Consider the following 17663-nt stretch of genomic DNA (forward strand, 5'->3'; position numbering starts at 1 on the left):
GGCAAGCCCTTGAGCGGGAGAACAGCGCCCTCAGCAAGACGCTGCCAAGCTGCCAAGCACCGTGTTAAACATCAGTCTCAACTGCTGTTTTATTCACACCAGATGCTGCTTGAAAAAAATTGTGTCCAGATTTACGTTAGACAACAAGAGCACATGTTCTCCATCCGAAGGCTCTCCGAGACAGAGACCCCGGCTGCGGGGACACGGAGTGAGCCTGCAGGGAGAGGGTGTAGGGGGTCAGAGGCCTCCTCTGCCGTTTGGACCCGACCCGCTAAGCCGCGCGGACCAACGAGGACACAGCGCGAGGCTGTCACTTCCCGCTCTTCTCAGGCAAGTTGCTCTAAAGAGGTTGATCTTACAAATCTAGTGTGATTAAAAACTGGGCTGGGGGGTTAGGGCAGGGCTTCGGCTACACCCAGAAGGCAAGGAGTGGGCTGCTTTCCCTGCCGCAAGGACACGCCCACTGCCGCGGGAGGTGCTGAGGAGACAGCGGGGCTGAGGCCAGCGGCCACGGCGCCTGGGGCTGCAGCGGGGCCGTTAGTGCCGCCGGCGTGCGCGAGCAAACGTGTTAGTTCTGGGACACAGAAAACACACGGCTGTCCCAGAGACTGTCTGTAACCGCCGCACTGGAGGCTGGGCGGCGAGTCCCACACCACGCAGGACACACGGTGCGTTTTACACGGCGGCTGGGGCTCTGCGCCGGGAGGAGAACAGGTGACTCCGGGCGAGGGACCCACAGGCGGCTCCCCGGCCCGGGGGCAGAGAGGCTTTACTTCTCCTGGGTGGACAGGCGGTGCAGGGCCGCGCCCAAGGCCTCCAGCTTCTCCCTGTGCTCCAGGTCCTGGTACAGGCCTCTGGGGACGGGGTCCAGGCCGTACAGCAGTCCGAACAGGCAGCCCGCGATGGCGCCCGTGGCCGCGCTCTCACCTGCAACGGCAGACCCAGGCGTGGGAGGCGGCTCCGCACCGACTGGGGCCTCGCTCCCTTCCAGGCCAACCGCTCCCGCGTGGGCCGTGCCTCCTCCCACCGAAGCGCGGTTCTGCTCTGGGGGCCGACACGGGGAGAGCTGTCCCCTTCTCCCTCCGGGCTCTGTAGTGGCGCCATCTGGCTGCCCCCAGCCAGTGACACCCCAGGCCGGCGCAGAGGCCACCTCTGACCTGCCCTTGTGGGGAAGCCCCCCGGGGGCCAGGCCGCCATGCAGGGAGCCCCGGCCACGTCCCCAGCTCGGGGCTGCGCTCAGGCCCTGGGTCCCCCGGCTCTGTGTCCTGGGGACCCTGTGCAGCCGGCTTGCCCCTCAGCCCCACGCAATGTTTAAATATAGTGGAAAGAGGATGTTGGAACCAATGTTTGTGGCATTAGGGATTTGTAGGCTTTAGGGATTTGCCAGCTCTGAGATGAAAAATACCAAACTTGCAATCTCAGAGATGCCACTTGATCCCACATCTCCTAGGGTTTCTCTCTCCAGACAACTTCTGCACCCAGGCTGTCACAGTGTCCTGTCGATTCTGCATGCACACACGTGCACACACATGCACACACGTGCTGAAGAGAGACGCTGGCATGGATGAGTTGGGGCAGGGTGGAGGGAAGGGAGGGCAGGGGATCCAGAAGCCAACGCAGCCAGAGGACCAAGGAGAACGGGGCTGGGAAGAGGGGGGCTGGGAAGGTGGGGGCTGGGAAGATGGGGGGCTGAGAAGGTGGGGGGGCTGGGAAGATGGGGGACTGAGAAGGTGGGGGGGCTGGGAAGATGGGGGCTGGGAAGATGAGGGCTGGGAAGATGGGGGCTGGGAAGACTGGGGGCTGGGAAGATGGGGGGCTGGGAAGGTGGGGGCTGAGAAGGTCGGGGGGGCTGCGAAGACGGGGTCTGGGAAGATGGGGGCTGGAGGAGGGGCCTAGGGGCCTGGGGGGGCCTTGGCACAGACACCAGGAGCAGTGAGGCAGGGCAGCCGTTGTGCCCCACGCTGTCCTGCCTGCTCCCAGGACACGCCTGACACCAGCTGTCACTCCTCAGCAGACAGCAGAGCCCAGGTGTGCCGTGGGGGCCTGTTCCCTGCAGTCCCCGTCTTTAGCTGTGGGACAAAGCTCTGGTCCCATGTAGAACTTTCTACGAGCAGTGAATGGCGTGACAACCTGCCCATAGTCGAGCAGAGGCACTTGCTGTGGGGTGGTCAGAGGAGACCACCGGTGGTGGCAGCATGGAGGTTGGTGCCACTGAGAGGTGACCATCCCTTCCAGGCTCTGCCGGGCCACCCGAGTCCATGCCAGGCTCCCACCAGCCTACTGTCCCTCTCAGCTCTCTTCTCCCATCACTTTGTCCCCTCGGGTGTCTGTGTCCCCAGCGCACCCAGCAAGGTGACCGTGGCTGAGGAGGAGGGGCGGTGCCGGGGTTCTCCCCTCTGTCCCCGACTCCCAACCCTTCCCGGTCCCATCCCGGCAGGAGAAGCCGTGCAGGGCTCTGATACTCGCAGTCCGTCACGGAGGATTCTGTGCCAGACGGGGAGTCGGGCATCTGCCCGTAGCCGTCGTATTTCAGCTCACGCCGACCCCACGGGCGGGCGCGGCCAGGAGAACACGGGCCTGTGGCATCCACATACGCGCACGCCCGCCGCTCCCAGAGCGGGTCCAGAAACGGAGAGGACACAGATTCTGGGCTCAGGGGCCCCCCGGAGCCTGTGGCCCTCGGACACGCTGAGTGTGCTCCGGGGCGAGGGGTGCGGCTGCCTGCGACCCCCGAGGAAGGAGAGTCTCACCTCCGTGGAACATGGCGCGGCGACACAGCTCTGTCCAGCTGCCACCCGCCGCGAGGAGGGCGTCGTACGCGATCATGGGGGCGTCGTGGCCTCGTCTTCCCCCGCGGCCTTCTGAGCTCCACTTTCTGTAGGCCTGGGGACAGCGCGGGTCAGGCGCACGCGCCGGGGCAGCCCTGTCTGTGTGCGGCCGTTCCCCCACCCGCCCGCCAGCTGGGTGCCAGGCTTACCTTGTCCCTCTCCTCGGCGTCATAGTTGTCAGGGAAGGTGGCTTTGTCGTCCTTGTCCTCACTGATCTTCCTCTCCTCCAGATAGAACTGCCATTTAGCTTCAAAGTAGAACCAGTGCTCCTGGTACTCTGCACGGGGAGAGCGGTGAGTGGCGTGGGTGCCCGGCGGGGCGGGGGGAAGGCCGGGAGGGGCCGGGAGGGGTGCCCAGCGCCCCACGGTGACGACTGCGCAGCTGGCCAGGACCGGGAGGGGCTGTTTGTGGAGACAGGAAGGCAGGAGGTGGCACCGGGCAGCTCCGCTGGGTGCTGAGGCTGAGGTGGCGTTTACGGTGTTTTAAGCACATTCTCTTGGAAGCTCTGAAGCTATATATTTGTGTTAATTAATTCATTAATTTTGGACCCTGTTGTCCAGGCTGGAGTGAGTGCCGTGGCGTCAGCCTAGCTCACAGCAACCTCACACTCCTGGGCTTAAGCAATCCTACTGCCTCAGCCTCCCAAGTAGCTGGGACTACAGGCATGTGCCACCACGCCCAGCTAATTTTTTGTATTTTTAGTAGAGACGGGGTCTCAGTCTTGCTCAGGCTGGCATTTTTTATTAATTTGATACTGTGCTTGCAAAGCAGGGAGAAGGGAAGTTTCATTATTCCTAAGTAACAGCATCTCAGGTGACAGAGGCTCATCTGGTGAAGAGGACACTGGCACAGGAACGAGCCGGGTCTGCAGCTACCACTACCAACGGCCGGGCCTCCGTCTGCACCCAGAGAGCTGCCGCCCAGCCCAGCCTGCCCGCGCTCGCCTCCTCCTCTTCCTCCTCCTTGAGGCCGGAGCGCGTGAGCCGTGTGGCTGCTCGAGCCGTGTAGCTGCTCGGCGGCAGGAAGGCCCAAGGGGCGAGTGAGATGACAGACCACAGACCGGCTGCGGCTGCAGAGGGCAGGCCCGGCACCCTGACAGTGGCCTCGCGGGCGGTGTGGACGCGCCAGTCTACCGAGCTGCTGAACACTGGCCTCTCCGGGGACTGCCGTGTTCTTCTACAGGGGGTTCTGTGTCAGAGGGTGGGACCTATTGAAATTGAGCGGGTCTGTGTGCAGGACGGGTTCTCAGACCTGCGGACCGGCTCACGTGCGTTTCGAATCCTCAAGAGAAAGAATAAAGTCTCAGAACGACCCGAGCCGCGAGCCCCGGCGTGTGCACAGCGGCCTCCGCTGCCGCCCTCCAGAAAGCACTTTGAGGGGAACCGTGTGGAGCGCTGCAGTCCTGGGTGCGTCCCCCACCATGATGAGGGCTCAGCATCGTGACCCCCCCAACCCTGACATCCGTCACCCCCTCTCAGGTGGGCCAGGTGGCCCTGATGGGCTGGCAGGTGACGGCAGACCGACTCCCACGTGGGCGGGAGCCCGAGGTGCGGGGCGGAGGCGGTGGGAGTGGATGAGCCGCCAGGTGCGTTGGGACAGGCCCGCGGGTGGGCGGCAGCGCGGTGGCTCCTCACGGCCGCCATGGGGACAGCGTTTTCAGAGCAGGCCCAGCACCTCCGCGGGGGAAGCCCGAGCGACTTACTGGCTTTTCTGTTCCCAAAAGACCAGGCCAGGTTGCTCTGAAAACAAGTAGCCCTGACCCTGCTCCCAAATCCTGCCTTCCCTCTCCTGCAGGACAGCGCTTATTCTAGAAATTTCCTCAGCAGCTTCAGGACATCTGCTGCATTCCTGGCGCAGCACACATCCTAGGGCGGACGGCTCCTCCCATGGGGAGGGAGAATCTTCCAGAAGAGCCGGCGCCCAGACAGACGGCTGCAGGGCTTCCCATCCCTGCCCTGCTGCCGCGGCACCTGGTCAGCCTCAGGGACCCCCCAGGAAGGGGCCACAGCTGCTCTGGGGACAGGCCGGTCCCCCCGCCGGGGCAGGAGTGAGCGTCCCCCTGGCACAGGCCTCTGTCTCCCGCCTGCTCTGGGACCTGCGCTGGGGTCAGGCCTGCTGTCTCACGGGCCCAGGGTCCCCTTGGCGCCACCTGTCTGGGAGCCGGGAGAGGAGCTCAGTCTGTCCAGCCGGGGCCAGCGTGCGTCGGGGTGCGGCCGGAGGGCGGCGGGGCTCACCTGCCATGTGCCGGATGGTCTTCCTGCAGTACTCCTCGGCCAGCGGGACCACCCGCAGCATGTCCCGGCCCCACTGCACCAGCGGCTTTCCTTGGATGGCGTAGGACACGAACAGGGCCGTGCACAGGGACCCGAGGAAGCCTGGAGGGCGGTGGGGAAGGAGAGAGACACGTCACCTGGGCCCCTCGGGACGGGCCTGGGGGCCTCTGGGCACTATGTGGCGCGGGGCACCAGGGAAGGGGCTGTCTCGCCGTCTTCACCGTGCTTAAGGCACAGCCCGGTAGCCCTGCGCCCACCCGCACTGCAGCGCAGCCGTGGCCACCGTCCACCTCCGGAACATTCCTCTGCCCAAACTGAAGCTCGGTCCCCGCCGAGCACTGACTTCCCCCCGCCCGGCACCACCCTTCTCCGTTCTGTCCCTGGATTCGACGCCCCCGGGACCTCACGGCCGTGGGAACACACGTCACTCAGCATAAGGTCAAGGTTCAGGCTCCGTGGCCAAGTGACACCGCGGAGGACAGAGGGACCACGTCTTGATCACCCGCACTCTGCGGGGGACACCAGGGCTGCGTCTGCCTTTGGCTGCTCTGCGTAGGGTGCTGTGTGGGCCATGTGTGGCCTGAGCTGTCACCCTGCCGGACCCTGCTGAGGGCCTGCGGGTGTCATTCATCTCGTCCTCATGAGGGCCGTGGGGGCAGGAGGGTCACCTGGGCTTCTGCGTGGGGAGTTTGTGCGGGTCACTCCCACGGCAGTGCGGTTAATAGCGCCAGAAAGGCAGGACGGTCCGGGGCCGCGGGGGATCTGCGAGAGGCAGACGTGGTGTGTGAGACCCCACAGCCGCCCAGGACGGGCCACACCTGCAGCCACGGCACCGTGGACCAGGCAGGACCCGGCCGGCGCCACGCGTGCTCTGACCTCTGCAGGGGTGTGACGCCGCCTGGTGAGGGCCGGGTGGGGGCCAGACGCTCTCAGCGCAGTGAACAGCGGCCACTCAAGACGGCCCCTTCTCAGGGCGCTGCACCCCGCAACGGGGAGGCTCCCGTGGCTCCCTGGGCCACTCCCGGAAGCACGAATCAGGGTTGTCTCTGGGCTGTGCTGCCGCGGTGGGGGTGACTCGCAAGCCCAGGGCTCCCTCTCGCCGCAGCCTGGCCTCGCTGCCCCACTCTGGGGCGCTTAGCGCTGGGCTCTGGGACACAGGTGCAACAGTGATGCCAGGGCTGTGATGCTTGCTGAAAGCAGCTTGACAGTGGCAGAGGAAGCGGAGAAGCCCCTCCAAGTTCAGTCACAGCACAGAAGTGCACGAGTCACCCCGGCACCAAACGTGTGCAGTGACAGTTCAGCACGAGTGGGAAGTGCAGACTTGGGTGCCCAGCATCTCCAGGTGTGAAGGCTTCTACTTCCAATCTGCGTCCGGTGGAAGCAGTGAGCGAGCAGGGCCTGTACTGCCCCTCTGGCCACTGAGACTTTGCGGGTGGCCTGAGACGCCTGTCACACTGAAGGGCGGCCTTGGGCCGAGCGCGGGACCGGCAGCTTGTGTCCGCCGGCGTCCCAGGGTGAGGGCTGGCCTTCCCTGGCCGCACAGACCACCTGTGAGTGCTGTGCTGGGGCGACTCATGGCCGGCTCGTGTCCTCCCCGTGTGACCCAGTGAGGGTGTGAGCGCCCGCTGGCGGAGAGGGAGACACTGCCTGAGGTCGCACAGCGCAGACCCCGACCCCCGACCCCGGCCTCCCCCAGGGCAGCGCTTTTCTTCCCAGTTTGTTCCCGCAGATGTGGCGTCGGGACCCAGGGGATTCTACCCTTGCACTTTCCTCCAGCAGCACCACACTCACCGCTAACCCCACTTTCGGTTCAAAACAGACCTTAAAAGCTGAATATTAAGAAATCAGCCAAGCCCCCAGCAAATGACCAATAAAAAGGTCGATGCGACTGCACGAGACATCCCGCCCCGTCTGCGGGCCAGAGGGTGGCGGCAACGTGGCTGGGCGTCCCTTGCCCGCCCGCGCTACCTGTGGGGTGGTTGTGGGTCATCCGGCCGCACTCGATGCTGACCTCCACCAGGGTGTCCAGGCGCTCGGGCCCCCAGTACCGCATGCCCACGCACATGGCTTTCGTGGCCGCTCCGAACCCTGAACCTGCGTGGAAAAGAAATTCCCAGACTGAGACTTTTGCTCCAATCACTCCACCCCTGACAACCCAGCTTTTGTAAACAGAAAGTTGGGGAACTTGTGCGAGAACATGTTCAGCGGAGCGTGGGAGGGAGTGAGACACGGCCAGCCGCCCGCGTGGCTGGGGCAGAGAGACGGGATGACATACACTGCACCCCAGCACGAAAGGTCACTTTGCTGTTATAAACAGGCTTGTTGATGGTCTGGGGACGAGCTCCTAACATGCTCCCACTGGGGACGGCGTGGAAGACAGAGCCGTGTCCGTGGCAGCTTTCAGTCACGCTTCCTTTTGAAACACAGCTCCATCGAGTTGCAGTAGCACATGTTAAACTTGCACAGTTAGCAAGTCCCTGAGTGCCCACGTTCGTATGCACTCACGAAGCCAGCACCCAGACGTAGAGGGGGACGTGTCTGTCGTCCCCGAAGCTTTCTGCCACCCTTTCCAACTTTCCAATCTGTCCTCCTGCCTCTCCCCAGCAACCACAAAGACACTGTAGACTTCTTTTTTTTTTTTTAGACAGAGTCTCGCTCTGTTGCCCAGGCTAGAGTGCCGTGGCGTCAGCCTTGCTCACAGCAACCTCAGACTCCTGGGCTTAAGCGATCCTCCTGCCTCAGCCTCCCGAGTAGCTGGGACTACAGGCATGCGCCACCATGCCCAGCTAATTTTTTCTATATATATTTTTAGTTGGCCAGATAATTTATTTCTATTTTTTTTTTAGTAGAGACAGAGTCTCGCTCTTGCTCAGGTTGGTCTCGAACTCCTGATCTCGAACGATCCTCCTGCCTCAGCCTCCCAGAGTGCTAGGATTACAGGCATGAGCCACCGCGCCTGACTGACACTGTAGATTGGTTGACATTTTTAGAGTTTTATACAAATGGAATCACATAAGGCCAGGCACAGTGGCGCACACTTGGGGAGGCTGAGGCAGGAGGGTCACTTGAGCCTAGGAGTTTGAGACCAGCCTGGGCAACAGAGTGAGTCTCCCTGTGGTTCCACTTGCATTTTTCTAATGACAAAGGGTGCTGAGCACGGTTTGTGCTTAGTTGCACCCACACATCTTCTTCCGTGAAGTGCTTGTCCAAGTCTTTCGCTTGTCTTTGCGTCAGGTTGCCGGCTTCCCTCAAGTCGTGAGAGCTCTTTACACCCCTGGACTCTCGTCTTTGGTCAGACGCCTGTGTCTCCTCTCAGCCCGGCCTCGCCGCTTCCTCCGTCAACAGGTTCTGGAGAGCAGAAGGGGGAATCCGGGAAGTTGCCTTCTCTTCAGTGTCCTGGAAAGCTGTGTGCAGCCTGTGTTGGTGATTCCTCGAGTGTTTGGCCGAGTGCCCAGTGAGGCTGTTGTCGTCATGTATTTTAACTAATGCACATTCTATTAACCATACGATACATTGCTATTACGTTTAACAGGTGTCTTTTAAAGATATTTAAATAACGTCACACTCTTACATCTCTACCCACGTAGCTCCCACTTGCACGGTGCCCGTCCTCTGTGCCCGTGCGGCTCTTTCCGTCCTGCTCAAAGGGCTCCGTCAGCGTTGCTCGTGGCTCTGCTGCCGCTGACGCCCTTCAGCTTCTGTGTCTGGCAAAGCCTATTTTGCTCCATGTCTGAAAGACATTTTCCTGGATGTCGAATTCCAGGCCGGCACGCTCCAGCCTGGCCGCGCGGTCTTCCTGCGTGCACCGCTCTGCCGCTGGCGTGTGACGTGTGTTTTCCCTCTGGCTGCTTCTGAGATTTTCCACTTTTGAGCAGCTTGGTTGCTATATGCCTTGATGTGGTTTCTTCACATTTCTTGTGCTTGGGATTTATCGAGCTCCTTGGATCTGGGAGCGGGGCACCCTCCGCCGCCCCAGCTCAGGGCTTTACACGACGCTGGATGCGGCCCGGCTTTGCTACTCTTGCATTTGCTTGGATTTTCCATAATAAAAAGTCCAAAAAATTTTAAATATTCTAATAAATAACATTCAGATTAAAAAAAAAAAGACGACCCCCAAAGCGACTGCAGACCTGGCAGATGCTCACACACCACGCCAAGAAGGCGGCCCTCGAGGTGAGCCAACTTTGTTTCACGTTCTTGTGTTTTCCTCTGACTCACTGCAAGTTTCTTCTGTGATTCTGTTCAATAAATGTTCATTCAAGTTCCTGAATAATTTAGCTTTCTCCCTATGAAACTTTTCATTTTTTGCTTTAAAAATATTTTTTACTTTTTATTTTCTTCCTAATTGACAAACAATGATCGCATGTGTCGCGGGGTCGGGTTCCAGAGCCAGACAGGACAGTGTGGAGAAGGCAGAGCCGGCTGTGCGGTGCCCGCAGCCTCCCCCGGGCTCTGCAGGGCGGACAGGCGGCGTCACAGAGGAGAAAACGTGGCTTAAAGTGGCAAGTGACCTGCCCAGCGTCACAAAGCTGTGTCAGAACTCAGATCAGGAACCAGCATACCTGATTCTAAGCCGTGTTCTTGAAAAGGAAAGAGTTTAAACTAGGTTTTTAAGAGTCGTATATGGTAAAGAAAAAGCATAAGTGTGTACGAGCAAAAGTTCATGAAGAAAACAACAGCCTCCTCTTCCTCACCACCCCAGCCCCCACGTAAAGGCCCTCGAGCACCCCCAGCGAGCTCTGGGCACAGCCTGCAGCCGCTGCTCAACAGGTCGGGCCAGGCCCGCGGTTGCATCCCAGGCTCCCAGCGCCCGGAGCAGACCCACCTGCTCTTCCTGACAATGGTGTCCAGGCCCCACCGTCACCCTCCCCCACAGGGCACCTGCTGTCCCAGGTCTCTGCTGAGGGGACGAGGAGCAGAGCGTGTCCTGCACATGCATCTTTGCTCACTCGCTTGAGCAGAGCTTCTGGAAGCAGAACTGCCAGGCCAAAGGGCATGTCACTCAGTACCTTAGACAGGTAACACCTGATCCCCCAGCTCAAAGTGGCTTGCGGTCGGCACCCCTGCCCCGCAGGACACGCACCACGGAGGGACGCCCTGAGGCCGCCCCCGCAGGGCTCAGTCCACGTCTGCCCTGGGCACTTCCCTCGTGGCCCGTGTGGGGCTGCTGGAGCCACTCCCTGCTCTCACCCTCTCACCGCGGGTCTCTGGGGACACCTGTGTCCCTGCTGCTTTGTCAGAGAACACATTTCGTCTCTGGGAAAGTCGCCTGTGGGCATTTCTCTTCTGCCCACAAGGAGCCCAAGTCCCCAGCCTGAGAGAGGGCTGACACCGGCGGAGCCGGCACCACGGCAGGTCGCCCGCATACCCTTCGTGGCTGAGCACAGACGCTTGTCGGAGCAGGGACGCGGCTGCCTGACTGCGGCCCCACCGTGAACAGCCAAGCGCTGGGGAATCACCCACGCAGGGGGGCAAGTTTTCCTTGTATAGCAAAAAAGACAGACTTAGAGGGAAAGCAGGAATGGATCACAAACCCCCGTGGAGAAGCCTGGTGGGCTCTGAACAGTCGCCGCTGGTGGGCGCCGTCTCAGGCAAGCGGAGCCGCCGGCGGGTTAGTGGGAAGGGCAGGCGGGTTAGTGTCCGCGGTCCTCCGCAAGGCAGCTTCAGGGCAGCAGGAGGGATTTCCCTGACCCTTTTCGTTGAAGGGCGTGTGCCAGGCGAGCAGGTAGTTGTCTGGCTTCAGCTGGGAGCAGGCTTCGACGGTGGCTGGGTCTGGCCGGCGTTCTGGAAGCTTCTCGACGATGTCCACGTAGCGCCGCACCATCTCCCGGTACAGGTCGTCCAGGCACCAGTAGTCTGGGAGGAGAGAGCAGGGCAGACGTCGCGTCAGAGCCGCCAGAGAGCACGCGGCCCTCCGGGTCGGCGGGCCCCAGGCAGGCTCAGAGCCGCGGACGAGCCTGTGCACGGAAGGGGCCGGCGTTTCCAGGGAAGCGGAGAGACGCTGCCCGTGCCTGACACGCCCTGGCCACCTGGAGAGACTCAGCACGGAGACAGCGCACGCGGCTCCACTCTGATCTCAGACACCCAGCTTGTGACACGCTTACATCCCAGCTACACACGGGAGTCCAGAGAAAACAGCCCCTCTTCCCACTGACGGTTCTATCCACACGAGAGCCGCTGAGCCGGAATCTGCCGTCCCTGGGGCCGGGGGAGCAGATGTGCCTGAGGCCACAGAGCCCGACTCTGTCCTACCTCACTCCCCCTCTTGCGCGTGGACCTATGCACGGCATGGACTGCGTGGCCAGTCGGCATCCCTGGCCCCACGCAAGCGTCCTGGGGACAGGTGTGGGCTCCAGTCCCCCGAACCCACGGGGCAGAGACGGGAAGGAGCCGGCACAGCCAGACGCCTGCCACCCGCACCGCATGGACCATCTCACCTGGGGCCACCAAACAGAATCCTCCTGGCAGCAGCGCCAGGGTCTGATTCCCACTTTGCCTGGATGACCTCGTGGGACAGTGTGTCTCGCCACGGCCAGCGCTGGCACACGCGTTCTGACCGCAAAGCCTGGGCGTTTTGTCATCAAGGCAGCCCAAGCGTGGTGGGCGGAGTCCACACGTCCGCAAAACTAGAGTCCGAGCGGGCTGGTCGGGGGGCAGGTGAGGGCCCCCCCAGCATGTCTCTGTCCTGCCCTAGAATCGCACCCAGGGCTTCCAGGCCGACTCTGGGGGACAGCCCAGCCTGCTTTTCCTGGGCAGCGACGCCCTCCTTAGGCCCCGCCACGGGGTGGGGGCGGCTGGAGAGATCATGGACAGGCGCGTGACAAATCTGCCTGCTCCTCCAGGGTGCGCAGCCTCGCTCCTGCCCCCGCACATCCCCACAGCAAGCGCCGGAGACGGGACCGAGTGTGGCCGTCCTCCTGCTGCCCAGTCTGGTGTGGCGAGACCCCGACAGCGGGGGCAGGCCAGGGGGACCCAGGGCCCGCGGGTTGCGAGGTCAGCCCAGCTCCGAGTGAGGGAGGAGGCAGCGAGAGCCGAGGTGGCAGAGAGGACTGGGCAAGGCACATGGGTGTGATGGCGGAGCCTGCAGGCGGAAGCCCCCTGCACACGCGGCAGCTGGGCCCCTGGCTGTGCCCAGGCCCTCGGAGGCCACCCGGTGCCCGCCTGCCACTGCGCCTGCGCTCACAAACAGCCTTTCTTAACTCAAGCCTGGCCCTTCCTGGCCCCTAAAATACTTCATTCTGGAATCAGATACCATGAAACGTCTGTATTTAACTGAAATTTAGCCTTTTCAAAGCAAAAGAACCCATAAAAACAAAATGGCAACAAAAAGCCTGTCTCTCTATTTAGAGTTTAAACTAGGAACAGATTTGCAAAGCTGCTGAGCCTCCGGCCTCCCCGGCTTTCTCCACCCCGTGACGCGGCTGCCTGTCTGGGCACCGGCCCGCGGCCTGTCAGGGTCCGGGCCACAGGGCTCCACCACCCCCACCGCACCCCCATCTGTGGAAAGACTGTCTTCCATGAAACCTGTCCCTGGTGCCAAAAAGGTCAGGGACCATTGTCCTAAAACATAAACCAGCGAGTCTCCCAACTAACATCATAGTAAAGAAAGGCAAAATACCAGTATCAAGTCACTTGTAGCAAAACGCCAACTGTTTCAAATGTTCGCTCCCCAGGCCCAGGCTCCGCCCCGTGGCTGGTGTCAGGCCACCCAGGGAAGAAGAGGTCGCCGGGCTGCACGGCACCCCCTGCCGGCCGCCCTCTCGCGCTGCCCACTCGGCCACGACAGTCGGGCTGCGGACCCTCAGCAGCTCGCGACGGTTTGCAGACATGACGTTAGCTGTGTTGCCGTGAGCCACTGTCCACGTCAGCTCACCGAGCCCACCTTCTGCTTCAGGTGGGCTGCCCCACGTAATCCTCCTGTGACCCGTGAGGAGGTGGGCTCAGCGCGGCCCCTCCCCAGTTCTCTGGGCCAGCAGGAGTAGGGCAGAAGGGCAGGCTGCTGGGAGGAGGAGCCCGGCGGGAGCTGGCGGGTGGCAGGTATTTGCTGAGTGCCTGCAGAGTGACACAGTGACAGGGTGCCTTGCTCATGGCTGTGTAGATGGCGCTGCTTACGTGCCCTGTAGGACATGGGGCGCTGCTGTTTCCCGCTCAGTACCCCCCATGCCCCCACGCTGGGGCCACGCGGGCTGCGCCCGGCCTTCCGCGGATGCTCATGCGGGCACAGAACTGGGGCTGGCGGACCACGTAGCCGCGAGGTTCCTGGCTGAGGGACTTGCGCGTGAAACTTAGACGTGCGCTCTGTCCGACCTGCCAGGCTCTGGAAAACAGGTTGCAAAGCTGCTGCACAGCCAGGTGCTCGCCCGGCCCACGGTGGCCTTAGGGGCCGGGACGCACAGGCTCCAGGCCAGGCCGTGTGGCCCCGGGATGCTCTGCCACGCGCAGGCTGTGTGGCCCCGGGCAAGCGGCTCAGCCTCTCTGTGGGTCCGTCCCTCCTGTGTAAGACGGAGGCGATGGTATCACGTGAGCGACACCTGTGGAAGATCATACGTGAGCACACGCCACGGAGGAGGTGGCTCCTACATCACTAGCGTTGCTCAAAGACCCCCTTCTGTAGGCTACAGCTGTTATTTAAAGGAAAAACAAAAATGAAATTTCCACTCTGATTTTCAGCAAGTTGAACACATGCTCGCTTGGTCTCTGGAGTGAGCGGTTCCCGTGGGGGTCTTGCAGGGGCGCATCCTCACGGCCCACAGACCAGAGGCCGGAACAGGGCGGCAAAGACCCCCCCTCCCCCGCGTCTGAGCGCTGCAATCACGTGGAAGGAACTCACTGTCCTCTTTGTGGACGACGCCCCGCAGCTGCGCGACCCTTTGAACACGCACGCCGCACCGCGGGGCACAGGGGTCCAGCCTCGGACAGCGCGTCGTCGGCACGGAGCGCCCACCTGCGCCAGGGCCCTCCCGGGGCAACCACGCAGCCCCCGACACACGGCCCTGGGCTCTGCATTCACCAAATGCTTATTGAGCTGCCACCAGAGAGGGGGAGGGCACACGTGAAGAGACGTGGACGCGTGTGCTCGTGCACACACAGCACCAGACACATGACAAGAGCGACGCTCATGAGTACGCGCCAGCTGTGTGCGGCTGGAACACAGCCCAGCTGTGCTGTGCAGGCCTGGCCCGGCGGGTTTGCTCTTGGCGCTGCTGACCCCCGAGGCACCCAGGAATCTGCCTGAAAATACCAGAAACGGGAAGCGTCTGCATTCCATAACCGGCAGACTCAGCTGCGTCACCATCCCGACAGGCTGGGAGGCCTTATCTTATCACAGTCTGGCTGGCGGCCTGGGTACTCAGGGGCCGGCCACGGAGCCGATGGCATTCCTCCACGGTGACCGCAGTGCTAAATCTGGCGCACAAGTGAGACTTCACTGACAGCAGCTGCCCTCACATCTGAATTCTGCAACCACAAACCAGCAATACCTGCAGGGTTTTAAAGAGCAAATGATTTGTCGGAAAGCTCTGCTACGCGTCTGTGCACCTGTTTCCCTAAAATTCGTGCAAAAACTTGTTGATCCTAAAATCAATTTGCTGCCTAAAAAAATTCTTAAGAGACTTTGCACCCCCCACCCTAATCCAATCAGTTTTATAGCATTTTCTTAGAACACATTTCTGTATACGCAGGTTTGTAAGCTGAATCATTTTGGTAGATGACATTTTAACCTCAATTCACTGGACTTTAGAAGTAATTCCCAAACAATTTTATCTTAATGGGTCCAAATTTCAAACTGGCTTATTATTTTACATTCACTTGTAATAAATTTGGAACAAGAATGGCTCATCTCTGCAGGAAAAGGCAGCACCCTTGCCCTGCCGCCACCAAACAGCTCTGGAGCAAGAGGCTTAACAGGTTTTAACCGTTAGAAACAGACGGTCCGAGGCTCTGTTAACACCGCACAAATAGAAGTGAAAAGTCACTGTTTAAAAATTGAATCGTAACTGTCTGCGGAGTGATGCCGTCTCCCAAAGAAACGCGTGAGAAACACAATCCGCCGCGTGTCTAATCTGGGCACAGTGGTGTCTGTTAAATCCCCACTTTTAGCAGCAGCGTCAGGTAACACCCCGGGCGGAGAGACGGCCCGGCCCGCCCTCCCAGCTCGCAGGGCTTCCCGCAGGAACCTGCAGCCGCGCGGTCTCCCGCCTCCCGCATCCGAGTGGAGAGCGCGGCCGAGCCTACCTGTGGTGAGGGCCTCAGCGGTGGCGATGTGCATGAGGGTGTTGTCGCTCACCGGCCACTGCCCTGGCGAGAGCACCAGCTGCTCCAGCCCCCCGCAACTCCGCGGCTCCTCCTGGGCCCTCGAGCCCACGGCGCTGTTCTCCCCAGACACGTTCCTGTAGCCAAGAGCGTCGCCGACGCTGCCCAGGAGCATGGCAGCCTTGAACCTCTCCATCCCGGGCAGCCCTGGCGCCGACAGCTGCGTCGGCCTTTGTCCCTTCCTCGCGGCCTTCAGCCCGCCCTGCTGGCTTTTATAGCGGCCACCGTGGGGCTGTCAGCAGTGTCCTCTGACAGCCAGGCGCTGCGCTGCTGTCTCCGCAGGTGGCACCAATGGGAGGAGCTTTCTGAGCCACCACGTGGCAGGCGTCAGCTTCCGCCAGCTCTGGCAGGCACCAGCTCCCCGGGAGCAGTTCCCAGAGCCACTCGGTGTTGACAGAGCAGCGGCTCTTCCCACCGTCCCGAGGGCGTGTGCACGGCCAGTGTGGCCTGTCCCATAGCCCCAGCCCCCCTCACCTCCCCCAGGCAACGCCCGTCTGCTGTCTCTGCAGTGCTGCCTTTTCTAGAAATCTCAGATAAACGTGTCTTACTGTCTTGCTGTGTACTTGGAAACTTCCTGGAAATTCCAGACATCACATGGCCTGTCAGGTCTGGAGTCTCTACTCGGCATAACGTTGCCATTCATCCACTACCTGCACTTCTGTCTTTTGGAAAACTTTCACTGTCAATTATAAAATGTGCTCATCATAGAAAACGGAAACGGTGCACAGGGAAGAGGCACAGGCATCTCTGCGTGGAGACTGGCGTCTCCCCACCCTCAGTGCTGACAGCGGCTCTCCAGACGACGATGCTTCCCCGCGGAGTGTGTGATTCGGGCGTCACCAAGCTCACAGCACTCAAGACATCTCTCCGACTCAAGGAGAGGATGCTCAGAAACGTGAAGAGGCTGGTGAAGTTAGGCAGAAGGTGAGAGCCCAGGGCCACGGGTCTGAAATCAGTTGGAAGAGCGGCCCTGTCTCCCCCGCCCCGGAGCATCTGCGGGACGGGGCTCCCAGGTCTGGCTGCAGCCACACGGGGAGGGAGAGGGAGCCACACGTGGACTTAAGAAACACAGCCCATAAAAATAAAATTTCTTTCACTATATAGCAAGATAGTAAAGATAGTAAGGTGCGTGTAACTAAACCTCGAGTTTTGCCAGCACTTGCTAAACTCGAGGTTTTAAGCATTACTGTTCCAGATGGCACAGCTCCGAGATTCCGAACACAGTCCGTCACACAGCACCTCCGCGAGTCCCCTCCAGACCACACGACAAAAGCCAGGCACGAGGGACGGCCACTTTGTGTAGACGACCACCGTGCAGGGAAAGCAGCAACGCTTGGCGGAAACCCCAGTGCTGAGGGCGACACGGTCGCTGGCCGCGGCGGGGGCCGTGGGAGCCTCCATGGAAGGTGCGTGGGGACAAGTTCCGCCCGCGTGGCCTGCGCCCGGTAGCAGCGGGAGACAAGCCCAGCCCCTGCGTTTGCTCATTTGGTGACAGTCACCAAGCCCTGGCCTGTGCCAGGAACTGTGGATACTGTGGCAGATACTGGAAAAAGCTCGCTCAGGTCTGAAAGATACAGGGTCACACTGACACTGTCACTGAGCTAAAGCAACATGGGACGCGCTATGTCACCAAGACCGAGGTGACGACGTCTGTTCCAGAAATCCCTGGCAGCTACACTGTGAAGGTGCAGGCAATGCGTAATCTCTTAAGCCTCCTATGTTTAGGCAATTTGTTATTTTCAATGTATTTATAGTTTGTACTTGTATATTCCGGTGAATATTCCCATCAGCTCCTCTGTAAACTCTGCATATTGTGAGACCTATAATTTCCCACACGGAACCACCACATTCAGCACACGGAACCAGACACGGACACTGCCTGGGACGTGACTGCTCCACTGCGGCTGGCAGGTCAGAGCCCGCGGGAGGAGCCTGTTCCCTGGAAGCCCCCGGGAGGGCTTCTCTGCAGTCCTGAGACGGAGACCAGGACCCTGACAGCCGCGTCCATGCAGCCAAGAATAGAATGAAAAGGATACCGCAACGCCAGGGAGACAGTTTATTTAATGTTTCTGTTCTTAGCATTTCAGAGCATGCACGACTCAATGTATGTAACAGAAGAAAAAGAAACCGCATTTTCTGAACAGCCTTTGTTCAGTTACTAATATTTTGATATCTATTGAAAATCCAAAAGAACTTTAAATCTCAAAAATAAAAAAGTATTACAGATCTCCATAATTTATACAGGGTTATC

General features: G+C 60.6%; 1 protein-coding gene across 2 annotated transcripts; it reads right to left on the minus strand.

Annotated features, from left to right (window-relative positions):
* Nucleotides 1-71: 71 nt before the first annotated feature.
* Nucleotides 72-15671, minus strand: LOC123648822 (protein ADP-ribosylarginine hydrolase-like protein 1). Of its 2 annotated transcripts, XM_045566696.1 has the most exons (8): nt 15335-15419; nt 12720-14580; nt 10793-10957; nt 7070-7195; nt 5063-5203; nt 2978-3105; nt 2751-2883; nt 72-927 (listed from the first exon to the last, which is right to left on the minus strand). In XM_045566696.1, exons 3-8 carry the CDS (start codon nt 10923-10925, stop codon nt 770-772), a joined length of 819 nt encoding a protein of 272 aa, XP_045422652.1. In that variant the 5' UTR covers nt 10926-10957; nt 12720-14580; nt 15335-15419; the 3' UTR covers nt 72-769. The 2 variants fall into 2 exon arrangements, with proteins under 2 accessions (XP_045422652.1, XP_045422651.1); XM_045566695.1 differs by lacking the exon at nt 12720-14580 and having other exon boundaries at nt 15335-15671.
* Nucleotides 15672-17663: the final 1992 nt, after the last annotated feature.

The sequence above is a fragment of the Lemur catta genome, chromosome 13 (assembly GCF_020740605.2).
Source record: "Lemur catta isolate mLemCat1 chromosome 13, mLemCat1.pri, whole genome shotgun sequence".
Classification (NCBI taxonomy): Eukaryota; Metazoa; Chordata; class Mammalia; order Primates; family Lemuridae; genus Lemur; species Lemur catta.